Here is a 19609-nt window from a genome sequence, read left to right as displayed (position 1 = left end):
ACACTGGGCTCTCTGCTGTCAGCACAGAGCCTGCTTCAGATCCTCTGTTTCCACCTCTCTCTGCCTCTCCTCTGTTTGTGCACGCTCTCTCTCAAAATAAATAAACTTAAAATAAACATTAAAAACAAGTTTAGCAAAACAGGTAAGACAATGCCAGTCTTAACGGTTTTTTGTTTTGGAAAATAATTTTTCACATAAAAATATATTAATTATAACCTTTAAGAGATTTATTATCTTTAAATGAATATTTAAAAAATTCCTCTGCTTAATTTCTAATAGTTAATACAAGTACATTGATAAATGTAATTTTGGGGTCCTCAATTAATTTTAAGTGTCAACGGTCTTGAAAACAAGGAGATGATTGCTTGAGAACTGCTACTTTATATGCTAAATGACTTCCCCAAAGTCAGATGAGCGATGGCCTAGAGCTCAGTTAGGGCATTCTATGGTGAATGATAAATTTTCTTCCATACTTCTTTGTTCAGAGAAGGAGAGAGAGATGCAATATTTGCAACTGTGGTTGCTTGGTTAAAAAAAAAAAAATTACAAACGAATTACAGACCACATGTGGTACTATGAGTGATTCTAGTTCTCAGAACAGTACATAGTAGTGTAGCACACAGCAAATGCTCAATTAACACTTGCTGAATGAGTAAATTAACGTAGCATAGATATATGTGAAGAGAAAGGCAAAATAAAGAAATATATGAAGCAAAAAAATAAGAGAAATAAAATAAATAAGCAGGAATTTCATTTCTGATGACCAGGAATGTGTAGCCAATTTAGACTTAATTGATATGTACACAGTTTCTAACCAACAGAAATTATATTTTTATTTCCCGTACCCATCGAATACATACTTTAAAAGTTTAGGCCATAAAGACTATTCCACTATATTTTCATAAGCCCACAGAAGTAACGAACCTACCTCTAGCTTTGTATGTCAAAAGAAGGAGAAAGGGAATGAAACCCAAAAACCCTTCTAAGTTTAAAAAATAAAAGCAGAATAACAAGAACACCTCCAATCATTTTTCTCCAAAGAAACCAAAAATGGTGATTCAAAAATACTAAATACCTAATAATGAGAACTCTACAGACATCAATATCTGTATGATTTGACTAAAAAAAAGTAATCACAGACTAACATTAAAAGTGTTAATTACTAAACAAAGAAAAATTAACTAAGCATTCAATTCAGACAGAAATAAGACAAATACCAAAAGGAAAAATGCAAATACATTAAGAAGAGAGTAATGGTGAAAATATTTCTTGTGTCAAGAGAAATATGGGACAAATAACAGGGCAACAATTCTTAAGTACAGTCAATAAAAGGTTCAACTTTGTTAGTAACCAAACTCACAAATTTTAGTGTCAGACATCGTTAGTCCAAAACATCATCATACTGGAATAGATAGTGTTGAACAATCCTTGGTGTTAAGTGTGAAGACACAACACTCAGAATGGGAGTACCAAATGATAAAATACTGGAGGGCAATATGACAAAGTGCAACGTTTTTGGGGTTGGTGGCCAATCTCGCAATACCACTTCAGGATATGTGTATATTATATATGTATATACACACACACACGAACTAGATTTTAGTTCCAGATGTACCGACCTGTCCAAAATTCTGGCACTGTTCCTTAACCTCAACACAATCTTTACTTTCAATCTACTTAAGTCATCTAACCCACAGGACACAGGCTGAATCCTGTTATCCCCAAACTGCTCCATCTTTGAAACTGTAAACCTATCCTTACCAGCTCTCAGTAACTAACTCTTTACTACACCTGATCTTGTATTTCATTAAGATTTTGGTCCCCAGAGTACCTACTTTTCACTCTGATCTTTATTGCCAGTTCTATTCAGCAAAGACAACATTTCCACTGCTTCTACCACTTTCTTCCTATTATTAGACTTTGTCTTTCTGCTGCTTCTACCGGGCAAAATCCCATATTTGGACTAACACAACTTAATTTATTTCTATCTGTACTCAACAGAAAATTCACTCTCACCACTCTGTGCTATCTCCTACCTCACTTAGCTAACAAATCTTAACTATCCAAATGCTGCCTATCCATTTACATCCAGTTTTCTAAATGCTGGAGAAAATAAAAGATACTCTAACTCCTCAGTTCTTTTGGTTCTCCTCCATTCTCCAAGAGGATATTTCAAACCTGCACTATTCTCTAAATTTGATTCCCAAAACTTCTTCCCTTCCCACAGATGACCATCTTCTACTTCATTCAAACTATAGTAAGAGCGCCTAGGTGGCTCAGTTAAACTCCTGACTCTTGATTTTGTATTAGGTCATGATCTCACGGTTTGTGAGACCAAGACCCACTTTGGGTTCCATGCTGGAGTATGCTGGGGATTCTCTCTCTGCCGCTCCTCCCAAAATCAAAAACAAAAACAAAAGCAGCAGATATCAGAAGAACCCATCCTTACTTTCTGCCACCAATGGGACAAACCTTTTTTTGCATCCAGATCTACCTAATTTCCTTCCTTCCAATTAAAGAGGCATCTGCTCTTTCTTTAAAAAAAAAAAAAAAAAAAAATTTTTTTTTTTTTTTAGCATTTATTCAGTTATTTTTGAGAGACAGAAAATGAGTGGCGAGGGGCAGAGAGAGAGAGGGAGACACAGAATCTGAAACAGGCTCTGAGCCGTCAGCACAGAGCCTGATGTGGGGCTTGAACCCACAAACCGTGAGATCATGACCTGAGCTGAAGTCGGATGCTTAACCGACTGAGCCACCCAGGCGCCCCCAAAGCTAGTTCATTTCCATTCATACTTAAACAGACCCAATCTTCTATCATCTTAAAAACAAAACAAAAACTTCACAATCCTCCAGATTTCTTGCTAGCTATAAGCTATATTCTCCACCCCTTAGTCTCAGGCACTTTTCAAAAAATTAACTACATACATTGTAGTACTTACTCGTAAACCCACACCCATTACTCAAGAGTGTAAGGTAGTGGGTGACAGAAGCATGGACTTTACTCTCATTCTGCTACTTGTTTCCTCCCTATTCTCATGATTCCATTATGACTGCTCTTACCAATACCACTAAATTCAGCAAAATCATAACTAGATACTTCTTAGTCCTTCACTACATTACTTGACCTATCATATTAAACAGTACTGACCTGTCTCTCCTTTTCACACTGTCTTCCCTTTGGCTTCCATAAGGCCGTACTCACTCCTCAGGATTTCCTATCTCTCTGTTCACTCCTCCTCCTGAGCCAGCCCTTTAAGTGCTACACAGTATTATGCCCCCAAGGCTGCCTTTTCTCCTCCATAAACTTCCCAGAAAATACACCTCACCTAGTTTTAATAACCATCTAGGTATCACTGCTATCTCTTAGCTCAGCCCTCTCCTTATCTTTAGTGATGCATGCTCAACTCTCTACTGGACACTTTTACTAGATACCCCAGTAAACACATTTCACCCATAATGTATTTGTTGTAAGATGGCTTCTAGACCAGTTTGTCTAAATCTTCCCCAACCCAATCAAATGGAACACACTTTAAAATAGCTTATAACATGAATGGAAAAATAGTTGGGGAGAGGGAGGGAGGCAGACCACGAGAGACTCTTGAATGCTGAGAACAAACTGAGGGCTGATGGGGATAGGGGAAGGGGGATGATGGGTATGGAGGGGGGCACTTGTTGGGATGAGCACTGGGTGTTATATGGAAACCAACTTGACAATAAACTATTTAAGAAATAAATAAATACACATCTTATACCCATAAAAAATAGCTTATAAAGAAAGGAGTTCTTTATAAAGTGCTAAAAAAAAGTAGCACCTCTCTACATGGTTTCTCTTGGGAAGGTTATGGCAAGCAACAGATTGCAGCTTTTGACTCCTCTAACTGTCAAGAGCCCCATGCCAGTGCTCCTGTTTCAGTAAACAGTAACAAGATAGATCTATAATTGAGCGCTAGAGTCCCAATAAATACCCAAAGCTACCCTATCTAAGTTAAAAATAAACAAGAAGCAGGGACTAAACTTTCATTTTGCTGCTTATTTCCCCCTAGAGAAAGAATGGAAGTTTATCAACTCAACTACTGACAAAAAGCATGGTTGACAATCAAGAAATTAAACGTTTTTCCTAGCCACATATTTCTTTCTCGTGAAATTGTGTGCATTTTGAAGGAAAAACATACTCTGTATGTAACATTAAACATGGTTGACATGGTTTCCCCCCTCCAAAGGGAGAAAATCGCAATAATAGTAATATTAAAAAGTGCCTACATAAAACTTGATCAATTATCTTGTTTTATCCCATCCCCATGAGATACTTGTCTCTTCTTCCACCTTCCTCACATTAAATCATTCATCTAGTGGTTCCAACTTACCATCTAATTTCTTTCCAATGTGAACATTACATTGCATCCCATGATACTGCCTTAGTTCAGGCCAACAACTATTAAAAGTAGTTATTTTCATTCAACAAACTTAAGTGTATGTTTCATATATAATGTTTTATAAACTATATCCCTGTGGTAGTAAATGCTGTTTTGCACATCATTCTTTTTTTCCTTTTCTTTTGCATGTCGTTCTTCTTATACAGCACTTTTGTACAAGATTTCTAGGATGACAGTTTGTTGATTAGGTTAGCAACTGAATATTCATGATAATCCAGCTTCCTCAATGTTACCATATATTTTCCTTATTACTGTTATAATTATACACATAGTAAGAATATTTATGCAAGCTTTAATGGGTAGCCTTGAAATACAGAGGCTGAATGAATAACAGCTCATGGATGCTATGTACTTAGCACATGCCAGGCAGTATATAAAGAGCTTCACAATACTTAACTCATTTAATCTGTGCTACATCTCCTATTTGAATCCTGGTTAGTGCTACTGTGGAAGTTGATATTTGTGAACAAATACCACTGATATCTGTGAGCATTAATACAGGCAAATTTGAGTTCCTTTGATCCAAGAGCAGTTCTATTATCTAGAAATCAATGTTAAAGAGATGTTTACACAAATACTTCAAAGATATATGAACAAATTATGTGTTCTACACTACTGTTCATAACACTGAAAACAAGCATAAACATTCATCAGTGGTGGAATATATTACTGCACATGCATTCATTTGAATACAATGCAATACAACAATACTATATATGCAAGGTATTCACTGAATGCATGCACATATGAATAATTTATAATTATCTTTAAAGGGCAAAACCTAGTTGCTAAGTAACTGGTTTTTAAAAACATAGTGAAATATGTTTATATATTACACAGACTAAGAAGAAATGTCTAGCAGCAAGCAGTCTTTAGTGGTTATTTGGACCGGGGGCATAAAGCCTTCCACTTTTTTATATACTTTATAACTATAACAAGCCTAGATTATGTTAGTAATTTAAGGGAAAATTTTAAACATTTAAAAGCAAAAAAACCCAATCTCATTGCGTCCCCTTTCCAACCACTGTTCACAAATATCACACAAGAATATACTGCAATTTTGAGAGGAGTCTGCACTAAAAAAGAAAATTCTATGGCACAAAAACAGACACACAGACCAACGGAATAGAATGGAGAACTCAGAATTGGACCCACAAATGTATGGCCAGCTAATGTTTGACAAAGCGAGGAAGAGCATACAATGGAAAAAAGCCTCTTTAACAGATGGTGCTGGGAGAACTGGACAGCAACAGGCAGAAGAATGAAATTAGATAATTTTCTCACACCATACACAAAAATAAACTCAAAATGGATAAAGGACCTGAATGTGAGACAGGAAACCATCAAAACCCTAGAGGAGAAAGCAGGAAACAACCTCCTTGACCTCAACCGCAGCAATTTCTTACTTGACACATCCTCAAAGGCAAGGGAATCAAAAGCAAAAATGAACTACTGGGACCTCATCAAGATTAAAAGCTTCTTTTTTTTAAAATTTTTTTTTTTAATGTTTTATTTATTTCTAGGAGAGAGAGAGAGAGATAGCGTGAGCAGGGGAGGGTCAGAGAGAGAGGGAGTCACAGACTCTGAAACAGGCTCCAGGCTCTGAGCTGGCAGTCAGCACAGAGCCCGACGCGGGGCTCGAACCCACGAACCGCGAGATCATGACCCAAGCGAAAGTCGGACGCGTAACCGACTAAGCCACCCAGGCGCCCCTAAAAGCTTCTGCACAGCAAACGAAACAATCCATAAAACTAATAGGCAACTGACAGAATGGGAAAAAATAGTTGCAAATGACATATCAGATAAAGGGCTTGTATCCAAAAATCTGTAAGGAACTCATCAAACTCCACACTCGAAAAACAAATAATCCAGTGAAGAAATGGGCAGAAGACATGAACAGACACTTCTCCAAAGAGGACATCCAGATGGCCAAGAGACACATGAAACGATGCTCAGCATCCCTCATCATCACGGAAATACAAATCAAAACCACACTGAGATACCACCTCACGCCAGTCAGAGTGGCTAAAATGAACAAATCAGGATACTCTAGATGCTGGCGAGGATGTGAAGAAATGGGCACCCTCCTGCACTGTTGGTGGGAATGTAAGCTGGTGCAACCCCTCTGGAAAAGTGTGGAGGTTCCTCAAAAAATTAACAATAGAACTCCCCTGTGACCCAGCAGCAGCACTGATGCATAGGGGCACATGTACCCCAATGTTCATAGCAGCACTCTCAACAATAGCCAAAACATGGAAAGAACCTAAGTGTCCATCAACGGATGAATGGATCAAGAAGATGTGGTATATTTATACAATGGAATACTACATGGCAATGAGAAAGAATGAAATCTGGCCATTTGTAGCAACATGGATGGAACTAGAGGGTATTGTGCTGAGTGAAATAAGTCAGGCAGAGAAGGACAAATACCATGTTTGCACATATAGGTGGATTAGGAGGAAGTTAACGGAGGATGATGTGGGAGAAGAAGGGGAAAAATAGTGGGGGAGAGGGAGAGAGGCAAACCATGAGAGACTCTTCAATGCTGAGAACAAACTGAGGGCTGTTGGGGGTGGTTGTTTGGGTATGGGGGTGATGGGCATGGAGGAGGGCACTTGTTGGGATGAGCACTGGGTGTTATATAGAAACCAACTTGACAATAAACTATTTAAGAAAAAAAAATTAAGAAAAAAAAAAAAAAAGAAAATTATAGAGCACCTAGCTGGCTCAGTTGGTAGAACATGCAACTTGTGATGTTGGTGTCTTAAGTTTGAACCCCATACTGGGTGTAGAGATTACTTTAAAAAAAATTAAAAAGTGAGGCAGTAGTATAATACTTAATTTTTGAAAAATAAGAGCAACCAAAATTTGGCAATTAACATTAGCAAAAGGAAAGAGTCCCAAAGCTAAAAAGTAAATCTTTTGTTTCCAAAAGATTTCATAGATTCACACTGTGGGCAATGTTTTTCGTTTTATTTTTCCTTTTGATTCCTTAAGTGGTATCCTTCCATTTGAGAAATGGGCTTAGGCACCAAGGAATATTTCCTGGATTCCTCTCCCCAAAGAAGGTTTCTGCTAATTCTAAAGATAGATTTGACTGTTAAGTCAGTTGACATTAGTGCAATAGGATATATCTTCCCATTGGACCCGAGGAATAAAAGAATGTAGCAAAAGAGATTTTTTTTAAATTACTGAGAGTACAGTATTAATAGTGTATGAGCTGAAAGTATATAAAGGCGATCAATTCTCAAATTAGGGTTATGATCCAAAAAGCTATGGTTTTTGAAGTTCAGAATCTATTCCTCCCATACAAACTATGATATTTAAGCTACCCCAACCATTCACACCAACTTAATCTATTCTAAAATATATTCCTGGGGCGCCTGGGTGGCTCAGTCGGTTAAGCGTCCAAGTTCAACTCAGGGCATGATCTCACAGTTCATGGGTTCTAGGCCCGTATCAGGCTCTGTGCTAACAGCTCAGAGCCTGGAGCAGTTTCAGATTCTGTGTCTCCCTGTCTCTCTGCCCCTCCCCCACTTATGCTCTGTCTCTGTCTCAAAAAATAAAAATGACTATAAAAAAAATATATATATTCCTAACAATATGATTTCAACAAGATTACAACTGACATAGACTTTGAAAACTGATTAAGTAGAAAAATAGAAACTCTCAAGATACCTGTAAACTTTTAAAGGCAGAGAATGGGTCTAACACACTACAAAAAAGTCACCTACCTAACTTACCCAAAAGCGTGAGGGCTAGGAGGGAGGGAGTGACAAATAATTTTTATCTACCTAAGTATTTAGGATCTGTCGATATGTATTAGTCATTTGTAGCCAGTCTACCTTCTCTCTTAGAAAAGGTCTATGTAATGTATAAAAGGTTTATTAAGTTCATTCAGTGTAAAATTAGCTCTTAGAGATACTACATAAAGAATTTTTCTAAATTTATAGAAAACAGATGGCGTGCTGTCCTTCAGTAGGATTCACTGTGCTATGGCAGGCTCAAATTTAGCACATTTCTTTCCAAAAGCAACAGAAATTTTATACATTACCTATCACATCATGTCATAATTTCCAAACTAACGAAAGCAGAACACTGCTCTTAAAAACTGTTCAAAATTGCTCATCACATCAAGCTGACACAATCAGAGGATACCACATCTACACAAACTTTTTGTAAAAAAAGATAATAAAAACAGTGGTCAAAATAATGGAAAACTGATGAAAGCACAATTTGTTGAAAAAAACTGCATGGTTTATTTCTAATTTCACTAAAAAATTTCAGATTCATGATCTCTTTTGATTTTCACATCAACTCTACAAGAAAGGCAGGCAAGTTATTATTACTTCTATTTTACTAATGAGAGAAGAGATTTAAGTGCTCAAGGACACAGGATAACTATAAAATGGGGGGGAAAACTCCTAGGCTAGCAGTGCTGTGATGTATTTGAAAGAGAGCAAAATGTAAAACCAAGTAAACAGACTCAAGAGCTATCCTTACATTTTGCTATAAAGAGCAGCAGGGAAATGAGGCAGTAGCCAAAGAGGGATGTGGAGATAAGGGATGGTTTTATTAAGATTGGGAAAATGTTTGAACATTCTAGAATGGAAAAATCAATGAGGCAGAAGAGAAAAGTTGAGTTGATGGAGTGGGCCCTTCACAGACGAATAAGTAGAGCAACCAAACTGCTGTGGAAAAGTAGAGGACCGGCCTTAGCACCCTTCGATATAGACAGCTACCCCACAACAAAAGACTAGAGGAAGTAGGTAGCTCTGGTAGGATTCTGCAAAGTTCTTCTGTTCCAATTGTTTCCATATTCTCAATAAAATTTAAAATCTAGGGCCATCAGCTGAAAATAAGGAAATTAATGAAATCTGCCTGTGACAGCAGAAGAGTGAATGGACAGACTAGCAGAGGGTACTACCAGGCAGGAAAAGGGCCCAAAGAAGGTTAATGTTCATGAATTTTAAGTGAGACAAATCAATATGGCTATATGTCTTCTAGCAACACAGGTGCAAGCACAAATATAACTGAATTTAATCACTTCTGGGGTTTTCCAAGCAGAAACAATGAAGTGAGACTGGGACCATGTTGCCAGGCACCGTCATAGCTCTAAGCACTCTGCGTATGATCTCAAACTCATGAAACCTTCCAAACAACCATATGAGGTTAGTGTTTCCAGTGGCAGTACCCTCATTTTAAGATGAGGAAACAGGCACATAATTGGGTAACTTGCCCAAGGTCACAGAGCAAGTGTTACTGCCAGTATTGAGACGCAGGCAGTCTGGCTCAAGAGACATGCTATGCTGACCCTTGCAAGAGTGATTATAATCACTGCCCTATTTTAGCTGGGCAAGAGTGGAAGCAATAACATGAAGGGAAGGCCAGTAAAGAGAAGTATGGATCAAATGAATTATAGGTCTCATTAGAACTGGAATCAGAGGAAAGGTAGAGCAGGATACTAAAAACAGATTACTGGGGATGGGGAATAGCTTGTTATTGGTAATAAGATCTAATTACTAGTCATGGGACTGAATAATTGAGGTAGTAGAAGGAAAGATCACCGGATGAGATTAAGGAATATAAGACTTGGGTATAGGCAAGATACATAGATGCTGAAACTACCAGAGTCATTGACTGTGCAATGGCAGCAAGTTCCTAATCACATTGGCCTTCATTTCTTCTTTTTCAAACATAGACTATTACATATTTTCCACAATTCTGGTGTGGATTTTTAAAATGTCTACCATATGCTGTGAACTTGGAACTGTGATGATTTTCACATGTTTTTAACACACAGATAAAAGCAGCTACATAAGTAAAAATGACAATGTCAAAATAACAACGTATGTCCACAGCTACTATCTACATTTCCTCATCTCCCATTCATTCCTCAATCTACTCGAACATAATTTTTGGCTCTAATACTGCATGGAAATTACTTGCCAGGGTCATTAATGAACTTCAAGCTGCCAAAACCAAAGAGCATGTCTCTTGAATTCTCAAGCATCAGACACATTTGATCCTTTCCTCCTCGTTAAAACATTTTTTCTTGAATTCTTCCTACCTCAAAGATTGCTCCTTGACTGACTCTTCACTATTCAATCTCCACGTGAAATCTCCAATTCTAAACCCAGACTTCAACCCCAGGACCCATCCTATTACCTAGCAACATTCTCACCATGGTTCTTCAATTCTAGAAGCATACAATTAATTGCATATCCTGGATAATTCAGGGTTCATTTTTCACAAGGAACAGCCATTGAAAAAGACTGCTAGATAATCTCATCCAGTCCTGTGGACTGAAGTCAACCACATATGCTGCCTATTGTCAGTTCTCTATCTCCAACCAAAACTTCTCTCTGGGATAAAGATTCATTAAAAATCTTGCCATCTCTACTTGAAGATTGTTGTTTTTTAATGTTTAAATGTTTACTTGAGAGAGTGAGAGTGTGTGCTCATGCAACTTGCAGGAGGGGCGGGGGGGGGGGGGGGAGAGGGAGAGGGAGAGGGAGAGAGAGAGATCATGACCTAGACAGAAATCAAGAGTTGGATGCTTAACCTACTGAGCCACCCAGGCACCCCTCTGCTTTAACGTTTAATAAGCATCTTAAATTTAAATCATAAGTTCCCACCACAACCCCAAACCTGTTCCTCTCCCAGCCCTCCACATCTTAGAAAAGAACACAAGTATTCACATAATTTATACAACCCAAATCTAAGTTTCATCTTCAATTTCTCAATTTCCCCCACTCCAACCCATCAAAAATTCTCTCATCTTCACTCTCTCAAACCTATCTCAAAGCCATACATTTTTCATCATTTCTTAAATAGGTCAAAACCCTGTTTAAGACTACTGTACAAGCCTACCTGGTCTTGCTGCTTTCACTCTCGCTCATCCTACTATCCACTTTCCATACGGTCAAAGTAACTTTGGGGTGCCTGGGTGGCTCAGTCGGTTAAGTGTCCGACTTTGGCTCAGGTCATGATCTCATGGTTTGTGGGTTCAAACCCCATGTCTGGCTCTGTGCTGACAGCCAGCTCAGAGCCTGGATCCTGTTTCGGATTCTGTGTCTCCCTCTCTGTCTGACCCTCCCTTGCTCACGCTCTTTCTCAGAAATAAATAAAAACATTTAAAAAAATTTTTTTAAAGTAACCTTTAAAATCATAAAAAGAATAATTTTTCTCACCTGCCTAAAATCCCCTAAAGACTCCTTCCTATTTTACCTTAAAACCCCCCACCTTATGACAAAGTCCTACAGGCTTTGTTCCCTTGTCTAACTCAGATCTATTACCTGCCTTCTCCTTCACCTACCAGATCAGCAATACAGACCTTTTTTTGATTCCCAAAACATACTCTTAAAAGGTCTTTCCCCACAGAAAACACTCTTCTCCATTGGAGTAATTATTATTATTCAGATCTCAGTTTAAATGTCACTGTATTTAAAAAGGCTTTCTGTGACTAGTCAATTTAAAAGTAGCCACCCAGTCATGTACTATCAAATTACCTCATCCTATTTCAATTCTCTATATAGCTCTTAACATTATCTGGTTATTAAAATGTTTTTTTCACGGACTCATTCCATTATAATATATTTACTATAACAGTAGGACAGGATATTTATTAAGTGCTCAACAAATACTAAATAAATCAACATGCAAACACTGGGGGATCACTAACTTGATAGTTCACTAAAAGAAATGTATTCAACTCATTCAAAAGATGTTTATCAAATGCCTACTATGTGCTAGGTATAGGAAGAGCAAAATTCTGACAGAAACCATACCAGATTTCCCAGGTACTTCCTGTATTGTGATTTACCAATATGCCAACAAACCTTAATTTCATCTCTATGATATAGTATTTTAATATATTCCTCTTGTTCTAACAATCTAGGAAACTTCTATAATAAAGTACTATCTCCAGCACAACTATATTAAAATATACTAAGCTGCAATAAGAATAAGTTGCTAATAAATTATGTCTAACAAACACCATATACAGTACAAGTACAAAACAGTATTTTACAGCATAATCACCAACATTATACAAATAAACCACAAAGCAAGGTAATTCTTTGTAGATTATGGTACAGTATGCTGTGTGCAGTCTGTTGTAATAAAAACTGTTTTATCTTTACAGTTCTCTTATCCAAAACTTCCAACGTATATACACAGCTTTGATGTATTAATATAATCACATTTCAGCTCGTTCATTTAAAGTCTCATCTCAAACTTAGTGGGTTTTTTTTCCAGTTACTGAAAGCACACAATGGTGACAAGGGTTAGCATACTGAAGGATTAAATCTATATATCACATATTCTTTCTTGTCATCATTTTATGGGATACAATAAAATCTGCAATGTATTATAATCATTTCAATTTTTGTTCTTTAATCTACCTGTTCTTAATGGGTTAAAGTAACAGCAAAAGAGAAAACTAAGTGACTTTGGATCTGAGCTTAAAAAAAAACAAAACAAAACAAACAACAACTGTACTCCATTTCCCTCTAAATGTCTATCACATGACGGACTTAAAAAAAATTGTTTTTAACATTTATTTATTTTTGACAGAGTCCAAGTGGGGAAGGGGTAGAGAGGGAGAGGATGCAAAGCAGGCTCCACGCCGACAAGAGTCCAACATGGTAATGGAACCCACAAACCATGAGCTCATGACTTGAGCCAAAGTCGGATGCTTAACCAACTGAGCCACCCAGGCACCCCACCAACTTTCAAAATTTTAAAGAACTTTATACAAATAGCAGTCTGTTAGGCATCTCAGAATACTTTATTATGCAAACTACTTAAATTTCCTTTTTTTTTTTTTTTTACAATAAATCATCTCTAAAATAAAACTTCACATAAGAATATTCTCTTTTAGTAATGGTCTTCCCATCTTTCCATTTTGTTTCTATATTGCTTGAATATTTTATAAGATGCATTACTATCATAATAATAAAAAGATTGTTTTGCACTGGTTAACACTAAGGGCAGTGCATGGTAATGGTCAAATAAATGGCACAAAATGGTTGGTTAAGTGTTAACATTTTGGCTGTTAAAAAAGGGGGAGAGGAGTTTCAGCATTCAAAAACTAAAGCAAACAATTTAAAAATGAATTCTGTTCCTTTTTCTACTTTGTACATCTACTCTATAGCTATTGAGCCACCAGGTCAATAAGGCTCCCAGAAGACCCAGAACCTGTCCACATGTGCCTATATTCCTCCAATGCTGCCACTCAAAGATTACACTAAACATATAGCTGTTCAACAAATGAATCACTCTCATGATTCCCCTATCCCAGTCCTTTATTTTTGCTCTTGCACATCTCAAGCTCACAGAGTTTTTATGCTGGCCACTTCAAGTTACTTAATTTTCTTAGTTCCTTCTAGGTAAAAATCAAGTAAGGACAAACCTTTGAATAGCCAAAATAGAAGAAACTGTTCATTTTATGTGGATCTCATTACAGGTCTCACTAAAATCCTGTTTTCTCCACTTTATTAAAAAATCTATTTCTGATATCCTCCGTTACCTAGTTTTCACCACAAATTAGAAACAGGACATTTAGAGTCTCTCTATATTAATAGAACGTTCATTGTTCCTTTCCTTACAGTAATTCTACTCAAATACTGTACCAAAAATAGATATTAGGGGCGTCAGGGTGGCTCAATTGGTTAGGCTGCTGACTTTGGCCCAGGTCATGATCTCGCAGTTTGCTCAAGCCCCACATCAGACTCTGTGCTGACAGCTCAGAGCCTGGAGTCTGCTTTGGATTCTGTTTCTCTCTCTCTCTCTCTCTCTCTGCCCTTCCCCTGCTCATTCTCTCTCTTCCTCAAAAATAAACATTAAAAAAATTAATGAGCTTTCCGAAAATACACCTTTAGAAGTATATTTACATTTAATGTGACGTAAGACATTCCCTTGTAAATAAACTGGTAAACATGTACAAAAACAATATTGGCTCTAAAATAATACATAAAATGCTTAAACAGCTCTACAAATTGTATAGAACATCCAGTAGAGCTGTAGAAAGTCAATGCATAACTTCAATAACTCAACAGATATTTACAAAAACCTCCTTTCGGTTTCAATAATTCTGGAATTAATTCTAAACATTATAAGCTGGTAAAGTTCCTGTGGCACCAGTATTACTGCAAAGAAACAAAGTCAAAGAGACATTTTATGAAGTTTTGTCTGAAAACATTAAACAAATGGCTGCACTTTAACTTTCATCCTTTATTAGTACACACTAAGCAATAAAGAAAACGTCAAGAAAAATTTGACTTCTATTAGTAATATCAGTTCACAGGGTGTTGTCAATTACTCTGAGGACACTGAAAAGTTTCTCACCTATAATTGCCATCTCCTGTACCTTAAAGAATTTATCACAAAACATACGTCTACATATTCTTGAAATAAAATTATTTTGTGCCACAATTCCACAAAGATTGGAAACTATGTTTCTTAAATAATTGAAGATGCAGGAAACTTCAGGTTAAATGAGACATGTAAAACATAACATTACATCCTCACCCAAAGACAGCCATTGCTAATGACGGATTTCATTTACTAACCACCAATTAAATACCACTATATCCTCACATTTCTGAAAGGCAGGTACATAGCAAATAAGTTACAGAGGCACAAATGGAACTTGTCTAACACCAAGATCCCTGATCTCCACCAAAAATAGAATCAACTATTTGTTTAAATACAGATTATTAGAAAGTAGTTGGTTTAAGCCTAACATGACAATCTTAATGGTGTGTACAGAACCACAATTCCAAAACAAAAGCAATAGATTTACACCGGTGGAGTTTTTAGATTCTTGGCATAAAGTTGTACTGACTTCTTGCAGTCACAAATACATGAGAGGGCAGACTTCTTGCAGTCACAAATACATGAGAGGGCATGAGAATGTACCACGTGGACTTTCAAAGTGTTCGGGGGTTTGCTTGACTACAGAAGAGATTCAAAGGTTTTATTTTATTTTTTTTCTTCCCTGAAATGCTACTATTTGGGGGCCGGGGAAGGATGCCGGGTTTCCAATAACTACATGACAAGACTTCTAACACAGAGGAGTCATTAACCTGGAGTTGAGTTTGAGCCTAGAATTCGAAGGGCTCTAAAGCAAAAATAAATCTTCTCCACCTAACAGGCCTGGGAAGTGCGAATTACGTATGGGTGTGGGCTTGGTGGCGGGAGAACTGCGGCTAAACGATTCACGATAGTATATGCAAATAAAAGGGTTACCAGTTCTGGAGAAGAGGCAAATAATTCATCTTTACCACCACTCACCTTTCACTCTGCGGCTGACGGAACCTGATTATCTTTTTTTAAAAGCTCATTATCTTCAGTTACCACCTCCTAGACCTTAGCGCCTAACCCAAGTCCGCGCAGGGGTAGTGGCGACGCCTACAACTCCCTCCCGCACCTAAGCACCCAGAGAGCCCGACTCCATCAAGGAGGAGGCCTTGACCTCCCCTCCCCTCCCCTCCCCCTCTGGCCCCACTACCGAGAGCTCCCAGGCCTCCAGTGCCCGGCGGCCGTGTGCTCCACGCCATCTGCCACCAGGGCTTCGGCGTCCGGCCACTGCTTCCCCTTACCCCTGCTACAAAGCCTGTGACCAACTCCGAAGACTCGCGTGGACCGCACGCCGCCGGGCCCGAGAACCCGGGCCCTGCCCGTGCCCGAAGCCCTCAGGCCTTCAGCAGCGCCCAGAGCTCGAGCCCCACGCTCGCCGCGCACTCCCCGATCCGGCGCGCCGCCGGGCCCTATTCGGAGCTGAGGCCCGGGCCCAGCGCACTGAACCGCCGCGCCGCCCCCAGCTCAGGCCCGGCGGCCCCCTCGCGCTCCTCGCGGCCCGCGCGCGGCCGCCCCCGCCCTGCCCGGGCCCCGCGCTCCCCACCGCTCGCACCGTCTCGTCGGGGTCTATGTCGATCTTGAAGGTCTGCTGTTGGAGGGTCTTCAGGGTGACCAGCATGGTGCCGCCGCGCAGCTCCGCTGCCGGGCCTGCTCCGGGTGCTGGCCGCTGGGCGGGGTCTGTGGCCTGGCGGGGCCCCGGGGTCGCCCGCGCTCCTCGCGCACTCGGGAGGAAGGCGGTGGGGGTGGGGGCTTGTCACATTCGCCCTGCGGAGCGGCCTCTCCCCCAGCCCTGCGCCCGGGCCGCGCCGCTGCCTCCGCGACTGCGGCCTTCCCCGCGAGTTTGGGCCGCCGTGCTTCCTCACGCGCCCGGCGCCGGCCACTGAGTCCGAAAGGCACGAGGGGCTCTGCGAGACAAGCAGGGAATCCGCTACCTCACCACAAGCTGGTGGCCGCCATCAACGTGACTGGCCGAGACGCGCCCCCTCCCCCACCCGAAAAAATCTGGGGGATGGGGCCGGGCTGGCTAAGCACGCAGGCGTAGGGTGCGGCGAGGCTGTGCGCAGGCGCGGCCAAGAACTCCGCCCCGGAATTGGGGCGGGGCGGATTGCGGCTCTGGAATGTCGGCGGCCTGGATCGAGCGTGCGCAGGCGCAGTCAGTGGGCTTCGCGAGGGCTGTCTGGGCTTCCTTGTGGCGTCTGCACCCGGGGCGTTCTCCCGCCGGTCGCTGCTCCGCCTACGTCCAGGCTCCTCCCGGCTGCTTGAGTTGCGCAATCCGTAGTCGGGGAAGCGCTACGTGGAGACCGCGCAAAGTGGAAGCCGAGCGGCGGTAGGTTGAGGCGGGGTTTAAGTGAAAAGATCGTGGTAACCACGGTACTGGGCCGGCGCTTATTGGGCGCTTATCGTGTGGCTGAGCCTCTGTGGTGACGACTCTAATCCTTTACTCCTGAGAGCACAGACTGTGCCACACTGCCTGGGTGGACCTTGGGCGTAAATAGAAGGACCGATAAAGGAGGTCAAGTTCTTTGGCTCGTCTGGGCGGAACTGCCCAGTGGCTCCTGTCACCCAGAAGTCAGAGTGCTTGGATACATAGCCCTTGCCTTTCAACCACGTCTCCCTCCTCTCCCTTGCGCTGCGGTTGGTGGTGGGTACTAGGCACGTGCTCCCGCCCGAGAGCCTGCCTTTGCACTTGTGCCCGCTCCTTAGTCCTCTTTACCCAGACGCTAGAGTGGCTCACTGTCTCGCCTCCTTCAAACCTTTGCTCAAATGTCACCTTCTCAGTGAACTCTACCCTAATACTCGGCTGAAAACCTCCACTATGCTAGGTCTGTTCTGTTCTGTCTGTAGCACTTATCGTCTTCTAATTACCAGATAATATACATATTTATTATGTTTATCATCGTTCTTTTCCTCCAAACCCCAGATTGAAACTGCACAAAAGCGAGAATTTTGTTGTGTTAACCGATGTGTGAAGAAACGTGCCTGACAGCAGGCACACAAATATCATTGGAATGGGTTAATGTGCTTCCAGTCCCTCATCAGTAAGGTACAGATAATAATAGCTTCATTGAATGTTGGAGGGGTTATTGAATAATGTATGTAAAGACTTAGTACAAGGAACATAGTAAGCATCGCCTAAGTAGTTAGCTATTTGTAGTATGCTCATTTACAGATAAGGAAAGTGGAGTCCAGAGATGCTGAGTAATGTGCCTGGAGTCACCCACCTAGTTAGTGACAGACCCAGCATTTGAACCCAAGCAGAATGACCCCAGAGAACTTGCTCCAGGTGTCTGGGTATTCTTAATAAGGTACACATTTGACATAAAGTGGTTCCAGTATGAAGGAAAATTACAGTTATACCGCTAACCGTGTGACCAATTGCAAATTACATCTCTCTGCCGTTGTTCTGACTGAGACAGTGTCGCTGCTTGGTTTTTCCTTGATTTTAGCGCTCAGGTATAATTCTTCCACAGAACTTTCCCTGACCAACTTCCTTCTCCACTGACCTGGCATTTCCCCTTTCTCAGCGCATGTCTCCTTGTCTTGTAGTTCAATATCTAATCCTCTGCCGTCTGTATTCCTGTATGGCTACTGTTAGTCACCAGGTGATCTCATTTTGTGCTTTGTTTTGAAATACCTCCAGCTTGACCTGTCCCCTTAGGTGTAGATAGTTAGCCAATTGCCTAAACGATATCTTCACTTAGAGCGTAACAACCTTCTGAAGCCTATCACAGCCGAACAGAACCACTGATTTTTCTCTGAACCTCTCTTCCTCCTGAAACCTGTTTTTCTCCCAGTTTTCCCCCGTTTTAGTTCATGATACCACTATCTACTTAAGGCGCTCAGATCAAAAATCTAATCATCATCCCTGGGCAATCTCTCCTTTGTTTCTATTTCCCCACCCACCACATCTAATCCATTATCAAGTCCTGTCAACTTTATTCTCCAAATTATGTCCCCAATTCAGCCATTTTTACCATTTCTAATTCTACAATCTTAGGCTAATCCATCATTATCTTTTCACCTGCCTCCCAACTGGTTTCTCCCATTTTACTCTTTTTCCTTTAGCCTCCCCAGCAGTCAGAGTAGTCTTTTTCAACCGTTAATCAAATCATGTAACATTTATTTTTTTTAAATATTTATTTTAGAGAGAGAGAGAGAGGCAGAGAGAGGGAGACAGAATCTGAAGCAGGATCCAGGCTCTGAGCTCTCAGTACAGAGCCTGATAGGGGACTCAAACTCACAAACCGTGAGATCGTGACCTGAGCTGAAGTTGGACCCTTAACTGACTGAGCCACCCAGGTGCCCCTCACACCTATTCTTAATGTCTAATTACACTTGAGAATAAAATTCAAACTCTTCGCCTGGTTTTGAAGAATTCACATGATCTGTGTCCTGCCAAATTCTCTGGCCTCATCTCTCCTCTGTCCCCTGCTCATTCACTGTCATCCTTCTGTCCCAGCTTTCTCTCACGTCTCAAACTGGCCAGGCTGGTTCTCACCTCTGCACTTTGCAGTTATGGTTACTTCAGCGTGAAACTATCTTCCTACATCTTTGAATGGCTAATTCCTTTTCATCATTCAGATTGCAGGTCCTATTTTGCTTCCTTGGAGAGCACTTCTCCAACAACTGCAGTGATCTATAATAAACATAATAACCCTCTAAGCGAGGCACTGTCCTACGCCCTTTATTTGGATAATTTCATTTGGGCCCCAACAAAACTCCACGAGACAGCAACATTACCCTGGCTTAAATTTTTTCATGGATCTACTTGAAATTATCATCTTTCTACCTGTTTATAGTCTATCTCACAT

General features: G+C 40.5%; 1 protein-coding gene across 1 annotated transcript in view; it reads right to left on the bottom strand.

Moving 5' to 3' along the window:
* The window catches only part of RAD23B (RAD23 homolog B, nucleotide excision repair protein), a 46541-nt gene extending 29758 nt beyond the window's left edge, over nt 1–16783 (bottom strand). The window contains exon 1 of the mRNA XM_039240469.1: nt 16351–16783. Within this exon, the coding sequence (XP_039096400.1) occupies nt 16351–16416 (66 nt within the window). The 5' untranslated portion in view covers nt 16417–16783. The remainder of the gene's footprint in view (nt 1–16350) is intronic.
* Nucleotides 16784–19609: the final 2826 nt, after the last annotated feature.

The sequence above is a fragment of the Hyaena hyaena genome, unplaced genomic scaffold, assembly GCF_003009895.1.
Source record: "Hyaena hyaena isolate Hyena2069 unplaced genomic scaffold, ASM300989v1 scaffold_6, whole genome shotgun sequence".
Taxonomy (NCBI): domain Eukaryota; kingdom Metazoa; phylum Chordata; class Mammalia; order Carnivora; family Hyaenidae; genus Hyaena; species Hyaena hyaena.
Note: the sequence above shows the minus strand (reverse complement) of the source record. Positions and strands in the feature narration are given on the sequence as shown.